Here is a 23,498-nt window from a genome sequence, read left to right as displayed (position 1 = left end):
GAGTGTGTATGTTAGAGGGATCTGTTTGTCACCATTAACCCCCCCCCCCCCGCACAATACAACCAGCGCTTCTTAATGATTAATGAGCAATGAAACCCAATGTTGTTACTATGTGAGGTGAAACTCATTCATAATACAGTTGGGTGCCTTTTTCCCAGTTTGGCCTGCATCCAAACTCCAGGTCACACCAGCACACACGCACACACACACAAACACACACACACACACACACACACACACACACACACACACACACACACACACACACACACACACACACACACACACACACACACACAAAAGCAAATTAAGTGTGTTTACGTTGATTTTATAAGATCAGTTTGATTTTTGAAAAACACTGAGAATTTTTTACATTTTATTTCCCTTTAAATTTTGTTTCAGCTCCCAGTAACGTAATACTAAGTCATCATCAGTCTTCATTACCATGAAACCCTAGCCCTCACATGAAAGTCATCTGTTTAATTGACCTTAAGGGCTGGGGTGTGTGTTTGTGTGTGTGTGTGTGTGTGTGTGTGTGTGTGTGTGTGTGTGTGTGTGTGTGTGTGTGTGTGTGTGTGTGTGTGTGTGTGTGTGTGTGTGTGTGTGTGTGTGTGTGTGTGTGTGTGTGTGTGTAAACACAAGTGTTCGTCTAAAGAGTGCAATAATATGAGGGGGTTTTAACAGCCATCTTCATTGGGGGGAGGGGGAGGGGTGTCACACACAGAGGGATGAAGAGGAGAGTAAACAGCTGCCTCTCCATCTCCCACGAATGACTCAAACCCTCATGAGGCCAAATCCCCTGAAGCCACAGGCCTCCTATTTAGTGTCGACCCTGACCACAAACTCTTTGAGGGCTATTAAACATGTAACTTGTTCTGATAGCCGTAAATAACCAGCGTCATCATGCAGTAAACTACAACCGACACTTTGCCCTTTTACCCCTTATACAGGTGTCAATGTGAATGCTTTATTTTCATCACTGTCGACCATATTTGATAGATATTTAATAATCAGCCAGTAATGTCAGACTGCATGGTGCAATTGCTGAATCCTTCTAATATCTCAGAAGAATGTGATTCTGCATGAAATAACAGATCAACAAAAAGCACATTGTCGAGAAAAATCCCCCAGATTCGATGCCAAATGTCACGCTGATTTGAGTTTTGGGAAATCTACATCTGCGTGTCATGCTTGAAGGTGTCTGAACATATTGTTTGACTTTATCTTTGTGTATGAGCAAGTATATTATGTCTCTACAGCCTGTGTATATTTTTCAACCTCCAGAGTAACCCCTGAGTGACCCATGTTAATCTCCACAGGACCGATCCCAGCATCCACTCTCTATACACCGTTTTCCCATTTGAGTTCATGCACAGCTGCCTGCTCCCAGAGATCTGTTCCATGAGACCATGGGGCATTGGGACACACACACACACACACACACACACACACACACACACACACACACACACACACACACACACACACACACACACACACACACACACACACACACACACACACACACACACACACACACACACACACACACACACACACACACACACACAACAACACAAGCAAGCATGTATGCAGGCCAGGAAGAGACAAGGTTCCAGGGTCATGAGACAGAGGCTTGGATGGAAAAAGGCATTCTTTCACATATTGCTGCTTTCACATCTTGATCATGACAGTCTTGTTTTGGCTCCTTGTGCTCTTGGACGTCTCACTAATGGCAGCTGGCCTGGTGATGATCTCAGATCCCCGATATGGGAAGGAGCGTGAAAGTGACTGGCCCTCTTATTGCTCTGTGATAACTGGTACCTTGGACAGAATAAGAGTTGCCTCTCGTTTGGGGAGTGTAATACTCAGGCATGTATTCTGGACTATTCTCAAATTCAACTTTCATCTTTACTTTCATTGGGTTTTCTCTGTGTCCTCTTGTATGTAGTGTCTGATAAATGGTCAGCTACAGAAAGCTTTCTAAATGTCAACAAAGCATGGTTATCACTGCCTCGAGTGTCAGACACACAGAATAGGTCATTGAGGGAATGGAAAATTTCATGGAGAAAGGAGAAGGGCAGAGGCACACAACACCCAACCTCTGAATTATAGCTTGAAATAGTAAGATGAGCGAGTCAGACAGACAGACACACACACACACACACACATACACACAGAGAGAGAGAGAGAGAGAGAGAGAGAGAGAGAGAGAGAGAGAGAGAGAGAGACAGAATGAAGAGATAGCACTTCAGAACGATATCTCGACCATCCTGTCCACTCATAAATTAATCTGCCAACAGGCAATTATTTCTCATTAAAGTCCGATCAACTCTGTTGTGTCAGATCTAAAGCTGGCTCACATCCTGGACTATACCAGACTCTTAAACGATGATGTCATCTTTATGTTTTTCCGTCACCTCCACCACCACCCTGGACTCAGGAATCATGGATGATGGAACACAACATATGCACGCTGCTGCTGGGTTCCTGGGAAAGCTGCCAAGAACCTACTCTGTCACCTTGTTGACATGCGTGTTGACATGCCTAAATGTGTGGAAGCCACACAGGCTTAATAAAAGTAACTAAAATATTGCTGTTGCCATACTAGGTTAATACACAGGACTGTGCGGTAGGGTGATAATGCATATGCTTCGATCATACTATCAAAACAGTGTGGCAGGTTTTCATGTTGTCCACTCCTGTCTGCACTGAACGTTGCCCAGACGAAGATCAGTCATTATTGTCCCCGATTAAGACAAAAAGGTCAAACTAAAAATGCCAAAGTTTGTTCTACGATTTCAACCTGTTTTTCTTAACATTATTTGTCTAGTTATCAACTAGCTTTAGTTACATTGACTGTGCTTTGAAGTTAAGGTTAGTTGAAAACTCTCAGTGTAAATAAATGTATTTTGAGAAACAGAAAGGAATGGTTTCATCTGTATCCCACTTCAAAACTAACGTCCTCCATATTCTGAGTTCTCAAAATGTTGCAAACTATTTAAAGACCTGTCCCCTAAAAGGTATCTCTGAATATCAGTACAAATTGTTTGTGTTGTGGTGACACTCACCAGAATAATATACACCTAAATGGAGCTCTTGTGAGTTGATACTTTTTAGAATTTTAGCATATTTTCAAAGTCAACAAAACGATAAGACTGAACATTCTGGGCAGAGTGCGATGATAATTTCCTCATCAAAACTCCCAGGAGCATCTCGGGTTTCTCCTGTTAGTGTTTTATGTTCTCTCACCTGCGTTGCTGGGCTCGCTGTCTGGGGCAGCGCCAGGGGCTCCAGGGGGAGATGGAGAGGAGGTAGGGGGCACTGAATGAGGTTTGTCTCCCTCCTGAGGGCGACTCTTAGAGGTCTCGATGCCTTTGACTCTCCTGGCGTGACGGTTTCCTTTGTAATGAGCTTCTGCTTGACTCTATAAGAGAACAACAACCAAAAAAACCCCCAACATGTTAGGCTTCTGATGCCAACAGGTGAATTAAACATCACAGGCTGCATGGACCAGACTCACTGTGCACCTGCATACACATGCATGCATTAGGATAGCGTGTCATTTGATATACTCATGGGCCTTGAGTCACAACTTCAAGGTGGGTTTGGAGTGGATATATGAATGGATTGCAAGCAAGAATAAAAATATGTATATTTTTTTTGCCTGTTCCCTCATATTTTTATCAACTCCATGGAAGGTTTTCATACCCACAATAAATTTTCATGCAGTGGAGTTAAACCATGTATATATTCCTTGGAATCTGTGCTTGTCTACATTGGACATGAATGCTCAGCTGAAAGGTTTGACACGTGACCTCCCGCATTCCAAACCTGTGCATACACCTTAAAAGTGCTTGGTTTCAGCATTCATTTCTACAGACATGCTGACAGACATGCCAAAGGTAGAGACAGTCGATTCCTAAAACACAATACTGTGACTGCCATCAGCTGCTTACTGAAAAAGGGTCATGATCCTCCACATTTCCAGACTTAATTGCTTACTGTGGAATGGTCATACTCTAAATATACATACAACAAAGCCCCTGTCTGGAATATATCATAAAAAGATGAAATGGGGGTGCAGACTCTGAGACTGGATGGTTTTCAGGGACTGCAGATCATCCTGCATTCCAGCGATGGAAAGAAACTTGCAAAGATCTATTACCGAAGATAGTGCAGCTAATCTCCCGATGAAAGGCAAGCTACTGGCTAATGTGCTTGTTCAGAGAGTAAACACCAGAGGTGAATCATTCATCAGGAGACTACTGGGACATCGGGGGAGTGTGTCTCTAGTCCAGGCATATGTTTGTGTGTCAGTGCAGAGGTATGCGAGTCCTGCACAACATGGTGGATGAGAAACAGGGTTGCTATCCTGAGCTGTCACCAGCGGTCTATCTTAACAGGCTACAGAAATGAAGGGAAAACATCGATATACACAGACAAGCACACAAGTGAGCAGGTGGTATTCATGCAGCCATCTGGTCTTTATCACACATCCATCATGGCCTTAGTGTTCCTCAATTAAAAACACAAATACGCTCTTTGGCGACACAGAGACATTATGTCAGTACTGCATTTGAATGAAGCGGCTTCCTCCTATCTCTATAAGTATGCCGACTGAGCAGATGTTTCATTCCATGTGCTTCACTAGCCGACTAATGCTCATACTATGGGACTGATGGTGAAAACGATTATTAAGTGGCTGGATTACAGGGAGAGACATGGGCCTGGTGTCGGGCCAACAGCTGCCAAAGGTGGTGACATCCTCAGGGAATTTGACTGATATTGCAGCGACAACAAGCTCAGGAATTAGCATAGACAGGCAATATTTGTGTGCCAGGGTGTTTACATTTGCTTTATGTGTGTGTCTGATGGTGTCCAAGATGAGAGCTGGCAAAGTAAATAAGGGGCTGCAGTGATTTAGAGGATCACATGCATCGAAATAATGATGACAATCTGCTCTGGATATAGCTGAGCCCATGTAACTGGACCCTGTCAAAGGGCTCTTAAGAAGCTGCTTGTCAAAAGCCTGCAGATCATGAAGAGAGCAAAGGGGTCAAGGGCTACAAAGAGAGAAGTGACATCTGAGATGAGAAAACAGGAATGACATGATATACAAAGGTATGGTGGTACATGGTGAAGAGGCCACAAAGACTCTCTTAACCTGCCCTGCAATGCCAAAGGGATCAGCTGCGAGCACTGAAGTATCCATGTAAGGTCCTGATGGAGAGAGGGAGCAGAGATAAGGGGAGGATGAAGGAGACATGATGCCCAGTCAGGCAACTACAAGACAAGACACGTTATGGAGAAAAAAAACTGCTCTGAGAGATAAAAGAAAAGAAAATCTCAGAGAGAGGAGAAGCCTCAGCAGCTCATCCTGTGATGCCCGTGTTTCATTATGCAAGAGGTTCAAACTGAGAAAGTTGTGATTTTGCAGCATATCTAAAGCTGCAGCTCGGAGAGGAAAAGAAAGTAGAAGTTAAAAGTGATGAGAGGATGTGTGTTTCTTGGCGGGTGGGGGTGGGGGTGGGGGGGTCAGTAGGAGAATAAGAAATGCATATGAGGCTAGTCCTGCTGCAGCAGCTGTGACATCAATGCAGTGCAGCAGAACCTGTGATGCCGCCAAGGTTATTCTGCATTAACCACCTTTAACACCTCACACCGCCTCATGACGCAGGGATCGCAGTGCACAAATCCTTCCCCATCATTTTCTCCCATCTCCTCCCCTTCTATGTCACCTCTTCCCCTCATTCCCAAGCTCCACTGGGGCCGTCAGACCCAGAGACTAATCCATGCCCTTGACAAATGCATCTTATAATAAGTAGTGGCAGGCAATTTTAGACATTTCCACACTGTAAATAATGCAGCATGAGAGAAGAAGATGACTAGAAAGAGAGGGGAAGGTTGCTGGGAGAGAGACATGCAGACAAAGAGAGAAAAATCACATGATGAAAATGAATGGTGGTAAAATGATGCGTGAAATGAGGGTGGTAGAGGGTGGGAGCAGAGAAGAAGAGCTGGAGCCTATGTAGACAAATGTATTGATCATTACATGGTGGGCTCTAATCATTGGCTTTGACCTGAATGACCTTGATTGGAGGTAATACACAACTGACAAAGGAAAACTGTCAACATCAAATGCAAAATTATCTTTTTTCTGAGAGCAACCCCCATCCCACCCCCCGCCCTGGAAAACTGAGACAGCACAGAATTCTTCGAAGTGTTTCCCACTGTATTACTCGCATCCATGAAATATTCATTCTGACTTGGCAGTACATTAAAAAAAAACCTTGTGGGTGGAGAGTTGTTTTCTGTCGATATAAAGGACTGTTTTTCTCCAGCTGAGCTCAGTAGGACAGCACAATCTACACACAGTTTTACACTGTCTGTATACTGCAAGGGACTTTTTACTCTTCGGCATACTAGAAATTCAGATGACATTGAAAGAAACTTGCACATGCGTCAGGAATGAGGACTAAGGCACAACTGCTGTGTTGCAGGTGTCACCTGATCCCACAAGCACACACCCTAGAGAATACGTACACCCACAACAATATCAATAAACTCTCAGCATTTAGAAAATAGCTTCCAGGCAACAACAGAACAATATTCTGAAACAATACTCATGTTAAAACATAATCCTATAAGCAGAGGACTGATTGTTGCTCAGTATGATGTCGCCATGAAGATGTTGCTTTACACAAATCTGCCACATATTCTTCATCCATAATGTATTCATCCATCCTTTTATAACTCATCTTTGACAGTTGCACGAAATGACTGAATCTACAATATCTGCACGTTGGTGGAAGTGTCATGTGTCTACCCCTCTCCATGCTGTACTGTGATTCCATACATACCAACCTCTTCTAAATATGTATCCGGATCTCCCAGATCTACAGTATATTATTTTCTGATTTCAATTGCACATAGTGGGACAGCATCATGAGCAATCAATGACATGTTTTTTGTTTTTTTTTATGGTGTTAGCAGAAATTTTAAAGGAGCCAGAATCAGCCTCCATATTTATATCCATCCATCCATTTTCTTTCAGATGAGACAATAGTCAATGTTCTGTAATGTAATCTTCTCGTCTATGTGCACTTATCCAGATCACAGGTCTTCTAGAGGCTATCCCAGCTTGCTATGGGCGAGAGGTGGACTACACTCTGGATAAGATGCCAGTTTATTGTGGAGTCATTCAAAAGACAAGCAAACACATACCCACACACACAGTCACACCAATGAAGAATCAAACTGCGTATTTTTGGAGGTGAGAGGGAGCTGGAGAACCCGGAGAGAACCCACACAGACGTGGGAACAACATGCAAACTGCATAGAAAGGAACTGAACTTGCTGTGAGGCAACAATACTGCACACTGCACCACTGTGCCGCCCCATATTTATATTCACCTCTAAACTTAACTGATTCTTCTTTTGTCCAATATCTGCCCCCAAGCAACATTTCAACACCTTTTTTTTTAGATATCCTGCAACCAACATATATACAACAATATAGAATATATCTGACTTATATTTAATCAAACATTTTATCTAGTTTTATAAATCATTCAATCATAATTTTTTCCGTTTTATTAGGGATTTTAAACACCTCTGATTACTCATCACTTTTGTTTGCACTTGCGCTTTTGAGACACTTTAAGCAGTGATGTAGAGAAATGTTCAAAAAATACTAGAGGATTCACAAAGCTGATTGTCAGGGTTTGTTGTCATCTCGGGGAGAGAAAATTGATTTTGATTGATACACACTTGGAATAAAAATTGACCTTGGACAGTTCCCTGGATAATACACATACATAATTTTTTTTTTTTAAGTTGGTTAATGCGTAATGTGAAGGTTTAAACTGGCCAAGACCGACAAGTTGCATGATCTTCTTGCTGTTTGTTTTTGGTGCACATGCTACGCTACTCTGAGTCTCCATGAAGTGAATTTAAGAATCTTACTTCGGTGGCAAAATTGTCTGCCTTTTTTCATAACTTTACCTACTTCTTTTTATGAAATCTTTCTCAATTACTCTCTAAATAACTTTCTTCTCTCCGCATTTTACCCACGGCGCTGCTAGTTAAGGAAGAACTGTTTGGCTTGTTGAGATTAGGTCGTGGTTTATCCTGTACCAGCAGGGAGGATCATGCATAAATAATGACATGGTGTGGGTAACTATTAGGGTCATGGTTTCAGCACATAAACAGGTCGCCTAGGTCTAGGTCGCTTAATTTAAATGTTGTAATGTGGTGTCAACATGGAGGGGTGGTGATTCCAGGATGCTGGCTATCCCTGTTGAGCCAGCAAGTATAGTTGGCTCAACAGTTGTGGCTAGTATATACAGTTGTGGCTAGTGTAGTTTCACTGATCCAACTAGATCTTGTGTTTTTGGTGGTGTAGGAGTCAGAGAACCCGTAGGAGTCCATACTGACACAGGTAGAACACACAAACTCCACAAAGAACTGCTCCAGGTCAACTGGTAGATTTGAACCCAGGACCTTCTTGTTGTGTGGCAACAGTGCCACCCACTACTCCACGGTGCCGCCCTCATGTCATGTCAAGTCCATTCTCCAAATGATTTATAGCATTAATGGCACCATGAGGAAAAGGTCCTTCAGGGTCAGATTATGATTGGATATTACTCCCAGGATCATGTCAGAAAGTGACAGACGATGTTTGAGTAGTAAAGTAAAGCGTTCCGCTTTCAGCAGCATCTATCATTGTCTCAACTCACTGTAAATGTTTCCCAGTTGGATACTGTGTTATAAATTGTTATTGTGGTTAATCTGTTAGTTGTACCCATAAAAATAAAATTTTGACTATTAAATTAAATATTTAAAGTCATGAAACCATTCACAGATTTACTGCATATCTTATATCTGTGTATCTAGCTGTGGGGCTCAAAGTATTTCATCATATAAACATCTCTGTCTAAGTGTTTCCTGAGCCCATGAAGACATACAGCAGGAGGCTCTGCACAGAGCAGACTGAAGATTACAGCCCTGCAGCTCCCTGACCACATGGACCCATGATTGCAGACCCGAGGAGTATATATAGCATCCGTCCACTCCTTAATGTTACATACTGTGGGTGGATGCACGCCCTGGTCTTGATGTCTACACAACCAGACGAAGACAATTTCAACCAAATGATATCCTGCACGTATCCTGAAACTTGGCTCATTGTTATGACTGTCTTATTTGTCCTCAACAGAAAGGACATACTCAAATGAGTTGGCATCATTTTGCATAAAATACTTCATGTACTTTTTATTTTGTTCAGCTGACATCAGTAGTATATGCAAGTATTCCATGGGTATGAAGTATCATTAAATTCCCATTATGAGTTTAGATTCAAACTTTTCCATATGGACAGAAGCAGGTAAAACTGATTAGAATTAATTGATTGAACTAAACAAAACCATGAAAAACACCTAGCTACAGTAAAGATGTTCTCACTTAATGACAAGCTGATGTGAGCTTAACTATACACATGTAAAAGACATTAATCAAGCTTTGCCGGTGTTGATACTGAGAAATTCATGTTAAAAATGAAGCCATAAAATTCTCACTCTTGGCTTCTGCAACAGCCCTCGAGACTTTGTGTGGCATTGATTATTGTTTCAACTAACTCAACACACTGTAAGTGAAACAAATAAAATTCCAACAGGGCCACAACTGACAAAACACAACCGAAACAAAATGTACCACGTCCATGGGAACAGGATGGAAACATTCCCAGAGAAAACCTGTATGAAGTGAAAGATGTATGTGTGTGATCAGCGAGATGCAGCGTGTTCAGTACCACATGGGATAAACAGACATCGTAATGCATGGAGACACAGCAACAGTGTGCATGTGTTGGGATTTGTTATGTTATGTTATGTACCTCTGAGTTGAAGCGGATCTGGCAGACATTACAGGAGATGACTGGCCGCTTGGTCTTGATCAGTGGTACTCCGAAGGTGTGGTTTATTACCGCCTTCTGCACCGGGTCCATCTGACAGGGAAATGTGCAGACAGAGAGAGAGAGAGAAGGAGAGAGAGATTTGATTTTTAACAAAAGTCAAATTACAAAAAAATCACGTTGACACAAAATCCAAAAGAGATTCCCGTAAACAGGATTTTCAATAATACTACAAGTTTTCTAAACAAAGAAAAATATAACCTTTTAACATTTATCAAACCAAAAAAAAAAACCAGACAAAATTAAGAAAAAAAAAACAATTATCTGTTCTCCACAATCATCTCTTCTACAATCATGTGTTTCACTTTTTTCCTTAGTTTTTTCAATCTATAAAACTCTTGGTCTGTAAAAAGTGGTTCACCACTACTTGTTGAGAGAGAGAGAGAGAGAGAGAGAGAGAGAGAGAGAGAGAGAGAGAGAGAGAGAGAGAGAGAGAGAGAGAGAGAGAGAGAGAGAGAGAGAGAGAGAGAGAGAGAGAGAGAGAGAGAGAGGAGAGAGAGAGAGAGAGAGAGAGAGAGAGAGAGAGAGAGAGAGAGAGAGAGAGAGAGAGAGAGAGAGAGAGAGAGAGAGAGAGAGAGAGAGAGAGAGAGAGAGAGAGAGAGAGAGAGAGAGAGAGAGAGAGAGAGAGAGAGAGAGAGAGAGAGAGAGAGAGAGAGAGAGAGAGAGAGAGAGAGAGAGAGAGAGGAGCGTAAAAATAATTGTGAGCTATCGTTCATGTTCCTCCATTACCACTTCGGCATTTCTGAGGTCCAGATGTCCTGCTGCTGCAGTACAACAGGCCAGTCAATCATGATGATATAAGGGCTGTATGTGTTAACCTTCCTGCCTCAGTTGGATAAAGCCCAGTCCAGTAGAGGCACAGTGATTTCTGCCTGAGAGCCTAAACCTAAAAGTCTTGGAACGCAAAGAGTTGGATGAAGTAAACAAGTAAAGTCTTTACAGCATTTCCCATGTCTTTATTGTGTGTCTGTGATCTGCAACACAGCGCTGACAGCACACAACTGAGAAACTGCAACTTACAAAAGCTTCTGATCCCAACCAGGCCGCAGCTTCATAGTGTCCCCATGCTAATTGTTTCAGCTGGGACGTCCATCATCTGTGTGGCACTAAGCACCACATATAAATGTATCTGAATAGCTTTAGCAGCTCTTCGATGTGTTGGTGGATAAGCCCCCCGACTTAACCTCTGTACCAGACACAAAAGACCCTGCCTGGACAGATCTAAAAAAAAAGGGCTTAGTCACTAAATCAATGTTTGAAGCTAAATGTATCTAATAATCGCTGTTAACTGGCCTCAGCATTAAGTTCAGAGTCTACAGCTAAAGCAGGCCAAAAATATAAAATGATGTGAGACTGTCAGGGTTAGCAATAAGGATGAAGACAAAGCCCTGACCTGAAGAGCAAATGGATTTGATGTTGTGTTTTGAATTCATGTAGCGAGGGAATGTTCCAGGGAGTCCTCCAAGTCTGATGTAAGCCTGTTAGTTTGGAGAGCCCAACAGACTCTAAATTACTCAATTTGGCTCATCACTACATTTAATTTGGCTCATAACCAGCTTTCCGTTAAGCCATATCACACCCAGAGCCTCATACAAAGACACAAACAACTCAAGACTCCTGATAGGTGCAGAGGAGAGGCGGGGTCAGAAAAGAGCAGTTGAAGTAAAAATTCTTATTCTCAATCATGAACGATTTGAGTTTCTGTACAGTGCTTGTTACTTGAAAAGTCCTTAGAAACGGGGAAAATAGAGAGAGAAAGAAACAAATGGGGGGAAGCCAAGACATTTAGTTGTATGACATGACTGCACAGAGACACACCATCTGGAGGCGCACGTGTATGGGAGAGGGGGTGGGAGAGAAAGATGAATTAAGAAAGATGGACAGAAAAAAAGGACTGGGAAAGAGTCCAGAAAGAGGGACGGAGAGGCCCTGGCCGGACAATCCCACATTGTACTATCTTATCTCTTTTGGCTGTCATTCTCATACTTCACGTTTCATGACTTCCTAATTTTCTCTGCTGGAGTTTCTATGAATTCAAATGAGTAGATGAAGGGCCTGATATTCAGCTAAGACATTAGTGGACAATCGCTGTCAGAACAACTGCACGACTCCCTCAACGATAACTATACATTCCAGCAAAGCATCTTTCTCGGCTCTTTTATGAAATCTTTTGTTACTTGCATCTGAAGTTTATATTAAAGTAAAACATGATTAAAGAACCGTATAGTTGTTTTTTTATTACGTCTGTTCCATCATCATCTCTATCAGGAAAGTTTTACAAAAGTCAAACAGGCTAGGTGGAGTAAGTGCACACATGAGTCATGGGCTTCTCCCTTCCAGCTCAGTGTTCTGGGTGTGGGTCAGCTATGATACATCCAGTTAATACAACGGTTAAAAAAAACTGCACTTCAGCTGCCAGCAAGTGTTTTTGGAGGCAGCTCTCATGGCCTCTTATTCAGAAAGTACTCCAAAACATACCCTCATGAAAAAGGAGCATAACAGGAAAGGGCTTTTCCAAAACTCACTTTTAGCAACTTTCAGCAAAATCGATTGTCCTGGATTAACAGTTTATGGTTAAATTAATTTAGCAGCTCAAATTTAATCACCTAGAAATATTTGAGTTTTTAGAACACTTTTGTATCAGTTTAGGTGTGTAGCTTTCTGGGTGCGACAGCTCTGGTAGAAATGAGTAAGGTACAGCATCACTCCGAGGTTATGTCAACAGCTCCACGGGACCCAAAGACCCAAACACCCAAATACCTTTTGTTAACATAGAGCTCCTTCAGTGGAGAAATGGCACCAACATAAATCTGTCAACACGCTGTTTTAGGGTGTTTATTTAACTTTCTTTTCCTTTCCCCTTGCCTTAGCCCTACTCTTTCTTTTTAAGTCTTTCAACGTTTCTTGTTTTCTGTTCCCTCTTCTGGTGCATTTGATCAGTTCCCTGCAACATAAAGGGATGCACCACACTGTGACTTTCAGTGGGACCACTCTGGCAGCCACAGTAACACTATGTTGTGCCAGAAAACAACAGCGTTTGAAATTTTAAGTCTGACAGTCTTTTTAAAGTTGTGCCCAGATTGAGACATGATTGGGTAAAAAAAAGAAAAAAAAGTATCAAATTCAGCAAGAAACTGGGAGCAATGAGGTACTCACCGTCTTCTCCTCTGCATCTGCAGAATCTTGCAGCAGCATTGGTCCTCCTGTGAGTTTGCTGCTGCTCGAGGTGAGTGCTTGGGTCTCAGCATGGGTGAGACTGGGAGTGTGTGGTGCACCTTTCTCACTCATTCAGCCTCCTATAGTTGCTGCTGGTAACTAATGCTCACTCAAACTAACTAAGAAACAGGCCCTGTGCCTAATGATGCATTGCTGGCAAACTTTTCTTTGTTTTCCTCTTTTGGAAATGCTTTGCCTCACTTGGAAAGACTGTAAGAGAAGATGAACTGGATGGAAGAAGTCTTGTCATAAATCTCTGCCTTGCTGTCTCTTTGTTTTTCACAGACAGGTCACCTCACAAGTTCCTGAGCCTCTTCCTCAGCTTCCTATTCCTTCTCTGTTCCGTTGCTTTCCCTCTTTCTGTGTTACACCTCTCTCTACAGTGTTTCCCTCTCTCCAGTTTCCACTTTTCTCCTCCCCTTCTCTCACTCACTCCCTTTCTTGCTCTCACTCGCTCTCTCACTCTTTCTCCCTTTCTCTCGCTCTCTCTCGCTCTCTCTCGCTCTCTCTCTCTCTCTCTCTCTCTCGCTCTCTCTCTCTCTCTCTCTCTCTCTCTCTCTCTCTCTCTCTCTCTCTCTCTTCATACACAGTTTGTCAAGAGGCATTCAGAATTGTGTCCCACTGTTCTATTACTAGAGAAACCTTCTTCTTCATCAAAATCAGACCATTCAATCACTAACACCAGACAAAAAACATATGTAAATACAAACCGACAACACTATTCCTAATCGGTATCTTGCTACAGTGGTTTAAAAAAAGAACTGATACATTTCCGTTTGGCACCAGCACACATTTCTGATGAAGACCTCATGAGGAATCACACACAAAACTTTGGCCTCAGACTGAAGCGTGAAAAGCGAAAAGATATGATAAAATAAAAATTTATTGAACTGATGCAGGGATAAAAGTGGAATAAGGAAGGTCATATACTACCAGAGAGGAAGTTCATGTAGTCATGGGGGAAAGGGGATGAAAAGTGGACAGACAGCATGCGAGATTCAACGAGTCTTTTTGTGGCTTTGCATGATTGGACAATTTAAATAAAATTCCTGACTCTGCAGCCTGAGTGAGTCCACATCAGGGCAGGTAGTTCCACTCAGGGTTGGATGAGCACATGTCTATATCAGGACCAGCTGCTGCAGATAAATAATTCAGCCTCGTCATTGTCTGGAGGCACATTGGACAAGACAGGTGGACAGAGGACAAATCGCATTAAAGGAACATTAAAACTGCCTGTGGGTTTTGGAGAAGCCATTTCTCTACTGTGGGGCTAATAACCCTCAATTTGAGTCTCATTAAAACTCAGGACAGATCACTTATTAAAAGAGACTGATTGAGTATATATCAGCTTAGGGACAATTCTTTGTTCTATTACAGATAGAATGCTGTATATTCATTGAGGTTTTATAAAAATCCATAATTATCAGACAATGATGGTGCAAGCAGTCACCGGGAGGTGTTTAAATGACTAAGAACAGTGTCTTTAAAGTATAATAACTAAGCTCACCCAACATTCATTGCATTAAATGAAAGAGACGAGACATTAGGAGAGTTGTTTGAATATCTTTCGACCTAAAAGCCAAAGAAGCTATAAAATTGGCTTTAAATATAAACAGAACTACAACTGTTTACTCTGCCTGCATGAATGTACTCAAAATCACAATGCTACAGTAACATAAAAATGTCTCTAGGAAAGCTGAAGGCAACGACTTCCTCTGCAGGCAAACTTCAAAACAGTGACGTCATTCGTGGCATCTTGAGCTGTAAATTTGGCATTTTCCAAAGCTCTATCACTAATAGTACATAAAGTCTAATATCGTTTCTTCATTTAATGCAATACAGTACAGTAAATGCATCTGATTACAGTCTATATGGGTGTCATAGTTTGCAGGGTAACAAAAAGGTCAGCGTGTGGTCTGATCCTGTCCTATGGCCCCATCTCCTGGCCTATGGCCCCATCTTCTGGCCACGTGGCTGTAAAACACCACTCAGGAATGACCTTCATTAGCATCAGCTGATGATATTAAAAGCACCATGCAGGCTTCAGGTGTTGCCACTGTCCTGATGAGGTAGAGGATATGCGGACAAAAGGAGGCAGAGAGCAAGATTCGATTGGAGGCAGCAAGATAAAGACTAATTCTCAGGGAGCTTTCAGGTCGATGCCAATGAATGTAAAATGAAAAACGAGGGGGTGTATATTTCATATCTATGTGTGTACTGCATGTTAATTAGTGTTAATATGGTGTCTGGTTAATGCTACTATCCTTGAAGCATACATTGTTGGAGCAAGAGTCAGATGATATCCAATTAGTAGCAAGATGTTCGTGCATTGGTCCATTGTAAATTTGGGGCTAGAAACCAACCAACCAAAACAGAAAAAAAAAGAAAATGGTCTGAGACGTGTAGAGAACAACCCTTTCAGATGTTGTTGAATAATGGCATCGGCTCACATGTAGTGCGTACAAAGTTCACCGATTTTACATTTTGCTGATGGGAAATATATTTAAATTTCCTAATGGTGTCTGGAGGAGCAGTCGGCATATTATGCTGAGCCGATGCTAAATGTCTGTAAAGTCTCATCTAACTGATAAGATGTTAGTCAGAGCCTGGGGAAATAGGAAGTTCCCTCTTAGTTAAAATAAATATCACATCAAACAAACTCTGGTGTTTGAAGCACGCAGCTATAAAGATGCCCTTAGAAAAATGAATAAGGAATGAATTTATACAGTTTTAGGAATAATCTGCTTCTCTTATAGAGGCTTGTTACAGTATGAAAACAATTTAAAGACGTAGTATTTAAAGCAGTTATAGAATTACAAAAATATGTGAAACAGACAGCAGCAGCAAATATGAAACAAGTAAGCAATATGGATGTGACAAATGACAGACCTACATTTATTTTAAGAGAAATAGGTCACTCTTGTGTGTTATTATTACAATGAGTGAGTCAGTAGATGTCTCACATGTGTGTGTGTGTTTGCATTTGCATCAACTCTCACAGTGTTGAAGTTGTGGAAGAGGCTCATGCTGTGTGGAGGAAGGGTGGTGTCCATGGGGAATGGCAGGAAGGGCTTCATATCCAGGTGGGGCTGGATCATGGTGGGGGTCCGCAAGAACGTAGGCACTGCCGCTCCGGCCCTGTTGATGCCTCCTGCACACAGAAAAGATCCATGAATTCAGATAAACAGTTCTTGTTCTTATATAACTCTAATGTCCCAAACCATTACCATGTTTGTTTTCACAATTAAAGTAATTATTGGAAACACAGTTTATGGCCATTAGACTAAAATGAAGTATCAAATAAAGAAAACGGCTTGAGAGGGAAAAAAAAGAATTATGCAGATTATTACTGATTGCATGCTTCTGGAATGTGCCACTGAATTCCAGAATGCACAGTGAGACATAATTGCACTGAAAGGCAATTATTTCTCAGCAGACAGAGCAAAACTGTGGCACCCCTGAGGAACACATTAACTGTGGGAAAAAGCAACATTAGGCTGATGAGGATGCACAAAAGATTGCTGTGAATAGACATTCTATTTTTCCTGATGTACTGACAAGACTGACGTGCCAACATGCAGTGACACCGCTGCACGCAAATGCTCAGATACCGAGGGTTTAAGAGATCACTGACATGTTTCATTATGCTAAAACGCCGACATGGAATGAAGCAAGGATGCCACAGCGGAGAAGGAAATGTCACAAAGATGGTTGGGGATCCCTCTCATCAACTTGTCTACCAGTCTCCTCTTGTCTCCATGGGAGATACAGTATATGCAATTTGATGATAATGACTTTCATCTCAGCATGTGCAGCTTTGTGTTATCCTGGTTCTGGAATTGTGTCAGTTGATTATGTCTAATTATGGAACGACTGAAATTGTAGACTCTGATTCCATCACTTATGTGTGTGGCATGCTAGAGGGCTTTGAACGTATTAGACACGGTGTGGAGTGGATTTTTTGCAGGAGTCACCTCCAAATCCCACTGCAAGGTTACCCAACATGCAAACAAATACACACACCTGTGTACTATGTCAAGGTTAAATTCTCCCATAAAAGCATGCAAGGTTGTCATCATGATACACAGCTCCCTATTCTCATCATCACCTCCATCTGCTTTTCTGCCCCTCTTCCTTGTTCTCCCTCATCTCCTCTTTAACCTCTGTCAAGGATGATGGTGATGGAGCCCACACAGCAAACTCAGCATCGGTGAGCTCTTAGATTAAGCCTCTTAATATCAGCTACTGGATTTCTGTGGCTTTCAAAATCCTTCGAGACTTAAAGCTTTGCTGCTCTCCTTTTGGGATTGCTATAAGCCACTTTTTCCCTCTTACACACTGTCCCTCATTTCGCTTCCTGCCACCACTCATTTCTACCTTCCTCTACACTTTTACATGATAATTCATGCATTACTTCCACCCCTGCATTTTCCTCCAGCTTTATTTCAACTGAATGTGATTGTAGAAAATAATGTGTCTGCCGCATTGGAAAAATATCGCGTTAGCAGATGCAGTCTGTGTTTGGATTAGAGAGTGCAGAAAAGAAAAAGATAAAAAAGGAAGAGAATGACTGTCAGCCTCGGTACAAGTGCTGTCTCAGCTGAAGCCCAGCTGTGTTCATCACTGCTGTGAGAGGACTGCATCATTTCATCTGGCTGGGTGGACAAAAACACAAATATACACATGCAAACACTTGTTAGAGGAAACAAACATGCATGTGTGTTTCTCCATCACTCAGTTAGATGATTCACTATCAAACGAAAACTTTGTTATGGGTTCCAAATCAGAAATTCCCACACAAATCTTTGCTACAAATGAATGTCCAAAAGCTGTTTTAGTCGATCCACTGGACGTTAAGAAAGTTCTTGAAGACGTTTCGTCTCTCATCCAAGAGACTTCTTGGATGAAGAAGTCTCTTGGATGAGAGACGAACGTCTTCAAGAACTTTCTTAACGTCCAGTGGATCGACTCAAACAGCTTTTGGATAACCATGACCTAGATGACTGAGAACCTACACAGACGTCTTACTAATGAATGTAAAATATCTAGTTTCCATAGTAATTTTGTTTTGCTGAGCTCATGTTGTATTCTGCCCAATGCGAGTTCCTGCTCTGCTCTCCTTCACCTCTACCTCCATGACTGATGAAGGCCTCTCCTCCTCCGGCGATGCACCACTAACAATGAGATGCTGCCTCTTGACTTTATATATCACTGCGTTATACTGCAAGATGATTAATGGAGTGTGTTCATGTGATGTTTCTCTTTGTGTAAGCATTTTGCTTGAAAGTTCTCCAGTACTAAATGTTTGTAGCTCCTGAAGAAATCTGTATTTGAACATATGAAAAGAGGCAATGGTTCATATAGACTCTGGCAGGCAGAGAAATTGGCTGACCTGGGAACAGATTGTGTCTCTTCTCTGCAACAGCAGCAGGATGAGCTAAAATCTGGAAAAAATGAAATGAGCTGAGGAGCAGACGTGTTGGGCACAGTTGCATCCATCAGAGACACTGTGCATATACTGTAGAGCTGTGTGTGTGTGTGTGTGTGTGTGTGTGTGTGTGTGTGTGTGTGTGTGTGTGTGTGTGTGTGTGTGTGTGTGTGTGTGTGTGTGTGTGTGTGTGTGTGTGTGTGTGTGTGCTTGGTTTGTCAGTTTGCATAAATCATAGTGTTTGTCTTCTCCCACTGTATAATTACCCTATTAATTTAAAACCATCTCCAGGAACCACCTCACAGTGTAAATCAAACAAATCATTGTATGGTGCATTGGTGTGCCTGTGTGACCTGTGCAAGCTATTGTTCATGCATGTATTTGTGCAGTGTGTGCGACTGCAAATAAATCAATGCTTGTATGTGGTCCCATCAGACTCTGCTGTGCACATTGGCACAATCTCGCCTACAGTCAGAGCCAATTAAATGATAAGCCGCCAGTGTTTGTATTAAACCACAGATCGAGACAACGTGAAGCAAACAAACCACAGCACCAATCTATACATATACAACTGTAACACAATGCTGAATGGGGAAGCTGAGTATTCAACAATTATTCATATTTATTTATTTGCTCAACGAATACCAAACATGCACTGTCCTCCGCTGAAATCATCAACAGTCAAACATGAAAACAACTTATGACCGAAGCCTCAAGTAAAGCAAAAGTTAATTACTGCACACAGAAGATAGAGTATTTCCTCAGTATATTCTCTTTTCAGGCTTTTGGCGCCTGATCTATGAGAAGGTCCATGTTTGACAGGGTGACAGACAGCCAATCAGAGTGAGCTGGATGTTGTTAAACCCTCTGACCTGACAAACAATCCTACCAGACTGTCAGAGACCATCAACGCTCTAAAGTATTTTAACAAGTGGCTTTAATGGTTCTGTTTTTGCTGCAATCATTTTCAGTTCAAGAACCTGAGTTCAGGAACAATTTGATTACAAATTTGATTGAAGTTTAGATTAATACTTTATATTAGAAAGGATTATTCCAAGTGTATGTTTACGCATTGTGTTCCTTTCGCATACAGAGTCACACAGAGGGCATAACAGGCTATCGGCAGACTGAGACAGGAAGATGAAAACATGTTGAAGTATATATAAATAGAGAGGAAGAGGAAAGAAGGATCGTTCAAGTTACGGAGCAGGAAGAAGACAGATCAAAGATAAGAGAGGATGATTCTCTTCCTTGGAGTAATTCACTACCCTGCATGGCCCTGATAATTCTGGCCACACCTACACCTCAACTGTAAATACAAAATGTATGTAAATATTAATATGTATATGCATGATAAAAGGTATTATTTCAGCCATACTATGCAGGATTATTCTGCTCATGCGATAACGTCTTCATCTAGAGATTAATTCAGAGGGAAGGAGAATCACCATAGGGTGTTTTCCTCTTCTGTGCTGCAAGACAAAGAACTGTTTCCAAAATCTAGGGTAACAGAATTTTTCGTGCCTAAGATTATCTAAGAGGTTGCGTGGGTTGTTCCACATTGTTTTCAGCCTGCGTTCAGCCTTGGGTGCTTTCAGTGGAGAACAATGGGAGCAGGCTAGCCTGGCTCCAGGCACCCTGGACAAGCACAGATGTGCAAGGCTCCTTGGTAGCAGGGACCAGGAAAAGGAGGTGGTCTCAGTCAGGATGCCAACTTGGCTTCTTGCAGGGCCATGAAGCGAACACCTCTCCCCCACATGGTCCAGAAGGGATGGAGATGATAGGACCAGGCTGTTGATATGTTTGATGTTGGAATATTACAAAAACAAGAGCTGATAAGATGAAATGTATTTAATCGTATGGGGTCTGATCAAATAATAAAATGAGAGGCACATTCTTTCTGGAGTCTGTTTTGCCATGCAGCAGCCACAATAATAATTATCACTCAATTGTCCTGAAGGTAATGTGAGTGGCACATTGAAACTTCACACCAAATGTTGTCTAACTCTTGAAAAAAGACTACCCTCTGCTCATACATGCATTATTAAGAGAACTCTGAGTCGGTGAGATGATTTAATGAGACCAGGGGCTGCAATGGGAGCTAACTCGACATAATTCCAACATAGTCTCACAATCTGTCCCTTCCATTCACCAGACTGCAGAAACCCCATTACCAGTTCCACAGTCTCAGTTTGGCACTTCAGAGGATGGTGGCTGTCTGGACAAAGACTAACTCAAAGAACAGATGCAAACTGGAGTTCCTGGACTATTTCATAACCAATAAGGAGGAGACTTTCACTGACGTAAAATGTCTGGGTCAGGATTATCACAGTGTTTATGATCAGGCAAAGATGTCTGATTTTTCTGCTATGTCCCTGCTGGTCAACTGTTTCATATGATTTGCAGTGTGTGACGGATGGCTGGCCATCTGCCTGTCTGTCTCCATTGCTTTTGCCATTTCTCTTTCTCATCTCTCTCTCATTTTCTCCTTCCCTCCCTTGTGATCATCTCAGTGTGTAATCTGTGTTGTACACACAGATGTGGCCGCACCTACAGGAATAGCCAATTCATTTCAGCGGTTGCGGCAACATGATAGAGTGCAGACACAGAGAGCACAAGAAGCAGAGAGGGAATGAATTCGGTATTCCCTTCCAGTCTCGGACCAAGCCCCTCTTTTACCTGACCACAAGGACAATCAACAGAATCATACGCCTGTGAAATGCACAAGAAAGTGTCTCACACATTAATGCTGGCAAGAGGTCACATATCAGAGACATGTATGCACTCACACATAAACACATGCAAGTCCTGGAGCATCTTAATACCATTTTTTTCTGTGACTTACAAATCACATTAACGCTTAGAGAGGATTTTCCACTCAAGCCTATGAAGAGTCATGCCCACAGAGCTACATCTATAATGCAGCATTGGAGTCATGCGTACAGACTGTCATGTTCATCTAATACATCAGATTGTACAGCACCGAGCGCCAGTCAGGTCTTCAGGTGTGTGTGTTTGTCTGCCAGCTGCATTGTGTTTACCCTCCTGCATGATTCCTTCAGACAGCTATGGCAGCCATCCTACAGATTAGCTGCCGCAGCCCCCGGTAGCAATAAATTATAGACTCACAGGTAGAGTTGCACTTTATGAATGACAATAAATGACCACAAGAGTGTGCTGCTGTGCCTCACTGTAAACCTCGCAGCCACAAATACCTAAAAACTATCATGAGATGTTAATGTCACTTGTTTGCATAAAACTGTCTTATACATATTTCGTACCGCACTATGCAAATTTGTTTATTCTTGTAAAAGTTAATGTATGCGTACAAAGCTGGTGAATGCACATAGAGATTTGTTTGACTTGCTTCCATGGACCTGCTGGGGTTTTGCTTGGCTTTTATGACAGGATTATATAGGGAAGAGCTAGAAAAGCTAAAACTTGTTTCATTGCTTCAAATGCCAGTTGACATATCAGTGCATGTAAAGTATGTGATGCATTTGCTGTGTGTGTGTGTGTGTGTGCGTGCGTGCGTGCGTGCGTGCGTGCGTGCGTGCGTGCGTGCGTGCGTGCGTGCGTGTGTGTGTGTGTGTGTGTGTGTGTGTATCTTTCTGTCTACCTGTAACAGTGTGCATGTTCCTGTATATGGCAGGTGGAGAAGAAAGGTTATGAGAAATAATGCAGAAACTGTAACCTAATACTCGAGACAGAGCGCTAAATATTAGTCAGAACATGTCTCAGTACATAATTCAACTATACCGGTACACACTGCAGTGAGACACTCACGCACTCACAAAACTGCAAATGACCCCAAAAAAATACAGTGCCAGTAGTGGATTCTAAAGTCTTATATAAATGGCTTAAAAATGAACACTGGCTTTGTGTCAGTTTTTTTTATTAGGCTACAGTTACACGGTTAGGGTGTTTGTCTCTGTGCATCTTTCTGCATCAGTCAGTGAGTGTTAGACTTTCCTTCTAATTATAGGTCTTTGAGATTTTACCCAACCTACCAATTTGGCTAGCAGCAATTTTCCTAATTTTATTGTGCTGTAAGTTAAAATACACACTACAGCATGTATGTGACTGTACATCTAAAAACACCGCTGCAGCAAAAATGTATTTATTTATATATTACCAAACTGCAGCAAAATTTAGATAAGGATGTTTTTCAGAAAACCTCCTTTGAGCAATCAAAGCTTCCAAAATTTAGCTTCACGTGCATGGTTTAAATGTTCATTTAGCTGATTTCTTAATCTTCCTTCATTCTACCACAACAGACACTTCACACAGACATAGCAGCTTCTAATCAAAAACATTATATAATATAATTGCACATAGCAGCTATTCATTAAAACATATTCGCTCTACACAAAAGCAAGACCAAGTAAACCTCTAGTATCTCCAAAAGAGGAACATTAACATAATAGCAGAGTGAATAGGGAGGTAATGACATCCTAGTGAGATAATATGACAGTGTCAGGCCCCAAAAAGCCCCCCTAAAGGATCGCACCTTGATCTCTTTTAAGTAGTTGAGTCAAGGCTGGGAGGATTTAATTACAAGTCTGTCTCTCTGGTAGACACAGAGGAGTTCGCTGGGGATTCCAGGAGAGATGGAGAGAAAGATGCTAGCAACAGAAAGAGTATTATGTCAAAAAATAATGGGATGGCATGAGGTTGTAGACAGCCTACATATAATATCAGTGCCTACCTTGCCTGCCACCCCTTAACTCAACAATCATGTAAAACACACCAAAAAAAAAATAGAATTGCACACGTCTGAGCCATCCCTCTAATCCATCGGATAAATCTCCTACCGGCTCTCCATTAGCCAGAAGCTGAACTTTTGGAGGCTGTTGGCTTTTGTTACTTGCAGGATTGAGG

At 41.9% G+C, this 23,498-nt stretch overlaps 1 protein-coding gene across 3 annotated transcripts in view; it reads right to left on the bottom strand.

Annotated features, from left to right (window-relative positions):
- znf385a (zinc finger protein 385A) overlaps nt 1–23,498 on the bottom strand; it is a 63,717-nt gene that overhangs the window by 9,905 nt on the left and 30,314 nt on the right. For 2 of the 3 annotated variants that reach the window (XM_068305159.1, XM_068305166.1), the window contains exons 2-4: nt 16,189–16,340; nt 9,896–10,006; nt 3,253–3,427 (exon numbers count right to left, since the gene is read on the bottom strand). In XM_068305159.1, the coding sequence (XP_068161260.1) occupies nt 3,253–3,427; nt 9,896–10,006; nt 16,189–16,340 (438 nt within the window). Of the gene's footprint in view, nt 1–3,252; nt 3,428–9,895; nt 10,007–13,129; nt 13,535–16,188; nt 16,341–23,498 lie in introns of those variants that run through there. The other variant, XM_068305175.1, reaches the window with a different exon arrangement.

Source organism: Antennarius striatus, chromosome 2, assembly GCF_040054535.1.
Source record: "Antennarius striatus isolate MH-2024 chromosome 2, ASM4005453v1, whole genome shotgun sequence".
Taxonomy (NCBI): Eukaryota; Metazoa; Chordata; class Actinopteri; order Lophiiformes; family Antennariidae; genus Antennarius; species Antennarius striatus.
This window is presented reverse-complemented; position numbering and strand designations above follow the sequence as displayed.